The sequence below is a fragment of the Styela clava genome, chromosome 3 (genome assembly GCF_964204865.1).
Source record: "Styela clava chromosome 3, kaStyClav1.hap1.2, whole genome shotgun sequence".
Taxonomy (NCBI): Eukaryota; Metazoa; Chordata; class Ascidiacea; order Stolidobranchia; family Styelidae; genus Styela; species Styela clava.
Window position 1 is genome coordinate 11,110,365 of NC_135252.1, and position 5,474 is coordinate 11,115,838.

General features: G+C 33.6%; 1 protein-coding gene across 1 annotated transcript; it reads right to left on the reverse strand.

Moving 5' to 3' along the window:
• Positions 1 to 351: 351 nt before the first annotated feature.
• Positions 352 to 1,432, reverse strand: LOC144420848 (uncharacterized). Its single transcript, XM_078110554.1, has 3 exons — positions 1,240 to 1,432; positions 961 to 1,075; positions 352 to 488 (listed from the first exon to the last, which is right to left on the reverse strand). Exons 1-3 carry the CDS (start codon positions 1,379 to 1,381, stop codon positions 353 to 355), a joined length of 393 nt encoding a protein of 130 aa, XP_077966680.1. The 5' UTR covers positions 1,382 to 1,432; the 3' UTR covers position 352.
• Positions 1,433 to 5,474: the final 4,042 nt, after the last annotated feature.

The following is a 5,474-nucleotide window of genomic DNA, read 5'->3' on the forward strand; positions in this document are numbered from 1 at the left end:
TGCTTCAACTTCATTCACATCCTTATAAGTCGCCCTTTTCTTTCTTGCGACATTATTTATCGGATTGCAAGAGGTAGTACCACGCCCCTTGCCGAGAGTAATGGTGAAAGCTTTGGACGCACTTGAAATGAGTATCACAAGAACACTTTATCAATAAGTTACCATAGAGATATGAAATATAAAACGTCTTAAGACATCACTCATAAAACACTATAGATACATATTAATTTATGCATTTGGATAAACTGGTGTTCTACAACGTCACTACTTTATAGTTCATTTATCATTTATACATGCAGCATAACGGATAACACGAAATATACCATAAGTAATGTCTGACCCAATTTATTTCTTACTTCGATGTAACGTAGGCAAAATATTGTCCATTTTTTCCCTCATTAGCTTCTTCGAAAGCTGTACTACTATCGATTTTTCTGTCTTCACTGTTTTGTTTGGAACCATCAACCGTCACAACGACAAAAACACAGCTAAAATATCAAACATCATACAAAATTGCTATTTTGATTCGATTCCGGTCAAAAACACTTTACATTGTGGTCATGATGTCTTTAACATATTAATCATCACCATATGCCAACTGATAATGAAATTAAATTCGTTGTTTTGAGTAATTTAAAGTTGTTCTATATTAAAGCAATGTATCAATTTGTAGGTAGGAATGATTCATATTCCGTATATGAACCGAAAGTACCATATTGAAAACATTAATTGAAGGAGATGTTATAGTTAATAGGCGAGATAACAATTTCAACCCGCTACCATTACTTTTATGTTAATCGTTGAATCGATTCATTCTAATTCAAACCAGCTTTGTGAGTGTAATTCGTACTAAGGAAAACCTATGCGACAATTAATTATCCATGCGAGACAGTATATTGCAAATAATTTAAAGGTATTTTTTGCTAACATATCACGTATATCATCCATCATATATTTTACCTTACTGGACCATATCTTTGATCAACTGCAGCGACGGTAACTTCAATTCCACTTGCTGGGTCAAACTCAGTATCTGGTTTTTGCGGTGATGTTGCTTCTGGTACGGTTTCAGGAGCTTATATAAAACATGAGTTTGAGATTGTATAATAAATATTTATATTTATATTAAATATTTCCAGTTAGCTAATCAAAATTAGTGATCTTCGATCTCAATTTGATGTTGCAAAAACTACGCTTCCACAATATAAAAACAGATTAGAATGCAAAATGTCAGAATACCAGAAACAGGAGTAGTACAATCCAGATCTGCTTCAAATGCTTCCCCTTTTCCAGCACACGATACGGCAAATATGTTTGAAGTGTACTTAGAGTTTGGTTCCATTTCAAAAACAAAGTTCGTGGCTTCTGTGGTTTTGACCATCGGGGTGATTTCAACGTTCTCCCCGGTATCAACATTGGGTTGCGTATTAATGGTTACCTACAAAATGAAGAGTAATGTATCAAAGTGCGTAAAAGTAGTTCATGTCATCTTGAGTGTAATTGTTTCAATTAACAATTCATCATTATAAATAGTGAAGGGAACTGGATGTAGAAATTAGTGCATCTGGGAAATAGGGGATGGAGACATGATGATATAATATAGACCAAAGTTTTCCAAACGTTTTGGGCCTTGGACCCCTGTTTGTGAATTTTATTTTTGACGGACCCTCATGCTATGCCTGATCCATTTCTGTGCCTAACCAACGAGGAAGGATCATGTTTTCTTTGACGAAATAAAACTCCCAAAATTCTGATTCAATACATAATACTGGTGGTCCGATGGCAATTCGATAAGATTATGATCTATTTGCTACCCGATATCCGGACTGCCGGTACTAATTGAACAAGTGGACCTAATTTAATTGTGTATATAACTACAGTGTCACACAATTAACTAAATTTTGTTTCATGCCCCTTCCTTGCAGCAACGGTAATAGGCTCAAAAGACCTTATCGAAGTCGTACAAGTTATCGACTGGTGATAACTCAGTAACCCATAAGATCAATTATTACCGATGATGTAGCCCTGCTGTGACGGGGATCCACCTCACAGACGCTAAAAGCAAGAATCGTTCTACAACATTGTGTGTTTACGCATATTTTTTGTCGAGAATTTGTTTATAAAGTCGCTATACGTTTATTGAGATAAATGAATACGGATCTCGTGGAATATATTCTTCGACACTATTGCATTTGGTGTTCCGCATTGGACATTGATTTCGTTATTCAAGTGTTGCAAAGCTTGGATTTTTACACAAATAAAATTGCATTTATCGTCGTTTTATAGGGAATATATTCTTTTTTACCTTCATAAACGACACGGCGTGTATGGGCAAGTCGTATATATTTGTGACGTTTCGGAGGGTTTATTGCAAATAAAAAGCAAACCACGATGCAAGCAGGTATAGCCAAAACCGAAACCCCATAGAAAAATTATGCTTTCAATTTGTGGATTTTATAACTCAAGGTATAATTGTCAATCTGCCATGCCAAAGTTTCGTCATACGACCATGTAATAGTGCACACATTTTCTTGTGAACTTTGTGTCATGCTGGCGTCAGAAACTTGTTTCGGTGTTCCTTTGCCTGTTGTTTGTAAAACAGATGCAGATGGTAAAAACATTTCACATCTATCAACACCTGCATATATCTGGAAAAAAAATATAACTCGGTAAAAAATAGTAAGTGGCACAATATTCCTCGTAAAGAATTCGTACAAAAAAACGGTATGTGTCAAAAATTTGATAAATTACAGCACATTGCTATATATACCTATGTATATATCATTAAAGGGAAGATTTTATTCTAATTGATAATTTTAGTTTTTAAAAATCATTTTGTGCAATTTAGTTTTGTATTTTAACCATAGGACACTACATTACACTACTCTAAAAAATTTAAATTCTATAGATAAATTTGTTTCATCGGTATTAATTTTTATTAGTTGATACTTTGGAAATACCATTTAACAAAAATTATTGAATAAGGGTAGATGCAGTAGTTACATTATAACCTACAGTAATACAAAAGTGCCAATACGTAGCAGATACCTTAATTAGATATTGCGTATCTGGAGTTAAATCTGAATTGTTGTAATTGTAATTACAAGGACTACTGCAGTTGTAGATTATGGGATCGGTTAGTGTGCCATTAACATTAGTGATTTCAATTTGGTGAAGAGTTGTTGCGAAGTCATCGTCATATGGTCGCCAGTTAACATTTAGGTATTTTCCGTCACAATCGTTGCTTGATACTGAAATTTCTTTCGGAATTCCTGAAGCTTAAATGGAGTTGAATATTGAAATCTACCAAAGGGAAAAGTTTGAAATAAAGTTGTTGGCAAACCTTACCTTTCAGCTGGCATATGTATTTGTAATTTTCTTTGCATGAGGTGTTTTTCCATCCAAACGGAGTTGAAATAACACAGTCAGCTCCAGATGGAACAACGCCATCGATGAAATTGTTGTAGGTTTTACTCAAGTATGGACCATCAGATCCCCATCTCCACTCGCTGCCGTCATTCACAAGACCAATGTAGTAGTCTTCATTAAAAAAAGGAATATATACTAATATTGTTAATTTTCAATGTGATGGATATGAAAACAAGGTCATCCGTTATTTGGCAGCTGCAAAATCCAATATTTTTCAACTTCCAGGTACAAGATTTCAGACTTTCTAATCGATATATTTGCAGAGCAAAAAGTGAGAAATATTGGTGATCATGTTATGATTGAAATGCTGATTGCATATATTTCGTATTACCATAATTGCCTTAGTGTTTAAATATTCCTGAATATCCTCAGTGGTGATGTAAACTAGATGCCCATCCACAGATTCGCATTTATTTTCTGATTCGGTATATGCCAGATTATCATCGGACAATATATAGTAATATTCACCGTGCAAATCGTAATTTCCTGTAAACGTAGAATCATTATTTAATAAATATTGATGTAATATAATTTTAATTTTAGCATCATTTCTTGCTGAAATATTTTGTAAACTATCTCGACATTTGAAAACTCATTTTACATTTCTCACAAACCTATGTTTATGGTAAAAATCGGTGTTTCATCACTTCCACCAATTGTGTTATTTGCTTGACATGCAACCTGCTGTTCCCCCATGCATAGCTGAGAAGTTAATGCTAAACTTGTTTCGTATTTGTAATATTTTCCGCTATTATCGTTCACAGTTTCCGATGCAGTAGAGAATACACCAGCAGAATAATCCTTGCTGCTATTCGTCGTCCAGTATATATCACTTGGAATCGGATTTGCATCCATGTAACATGTTAATGTGATATTATCAATAGGATCAAAGCTTTGATTTTCACCGGTTAATATAGGAGATCCTGAAAACAATTACAGCAATTAGTATTGTAATCCAAAAATGTAATTTAACGCACGCCTAGCCACGCAAGCTCATTTGGCGCCAAAAGCATGTGATAATAAAAATACACCCAAAGGTAAAAAAAAGTATTTATTTGAATTGGAATGAATGCTATGATACAAGATATTGGAGCGAAAAATTTCGTTTTTAGCCAAACCTGCAACTATCCTACAATGTGACGCGGAAAAGTTAATTCGTAAATTTCAAAACATAATCGCACATGCTTTAATGTAAAATACGTTCTGCAAAATAAAATTACTCGTCGCTTTCGTAAATATTGACAAGACCAAATAGGCGCAAAGGCGCTCAGAAATCAATACGACCACTCAAGTGCATATTAGGGAAGGTGAATTTTGGCATTGATGCTAAAATTAACGCTGTTGCGCTATTTATTTTTATATATTACTTTGGATAACCTAAATATTCAGAGGTTAAGTTCGAAGGAAGAACTTCGTATTATCTTATGGAGATCACAAATTAAAAAATGGCAACATATAGCAAATCGCAAATAAAAAAAGAATATATCAGACATGGATATTGCATTTAACTTTTTTTCCATATATTTGCTTTCATAGAGGTATATCAGATAAATCTAGTTACTAGTATATTATAATAGATCAGACAAACTCTAAATGGAATATTTCCATATTTAGTCAAACACAGCGACGAATAAATGGAGATAAATATGAACCTAGAATCAGATAGATATTGCAACCGCACCATTAATAATAATGTTATTACTTTTAATACCATTAACACTCTTTTATTATTTATTCGAATAGTACAATTAGTAATAAACTCTCGTAAATTATGACTAGCAATTCTGTAGCAATTCTGGTTGTAGATGATTTTTTGAAGTCATATGTGGGGCAACAATAAAAAATTTGAAGACCACTGATGCCGATGATGCGCTGTTACTTAATTAAATAGAGTAATGTGTTAAAATTACACTGACGCTAATATTTTAAAATATAATGGTACTGGTGAATTGACGGTCGTTTATTAGTTGCAGTAGGAAAGTTGAAGCAAAGAAATAAATAAACGCCAAGAGAATCAACAAGATTCTACGAGTTGAGCTGTGGTA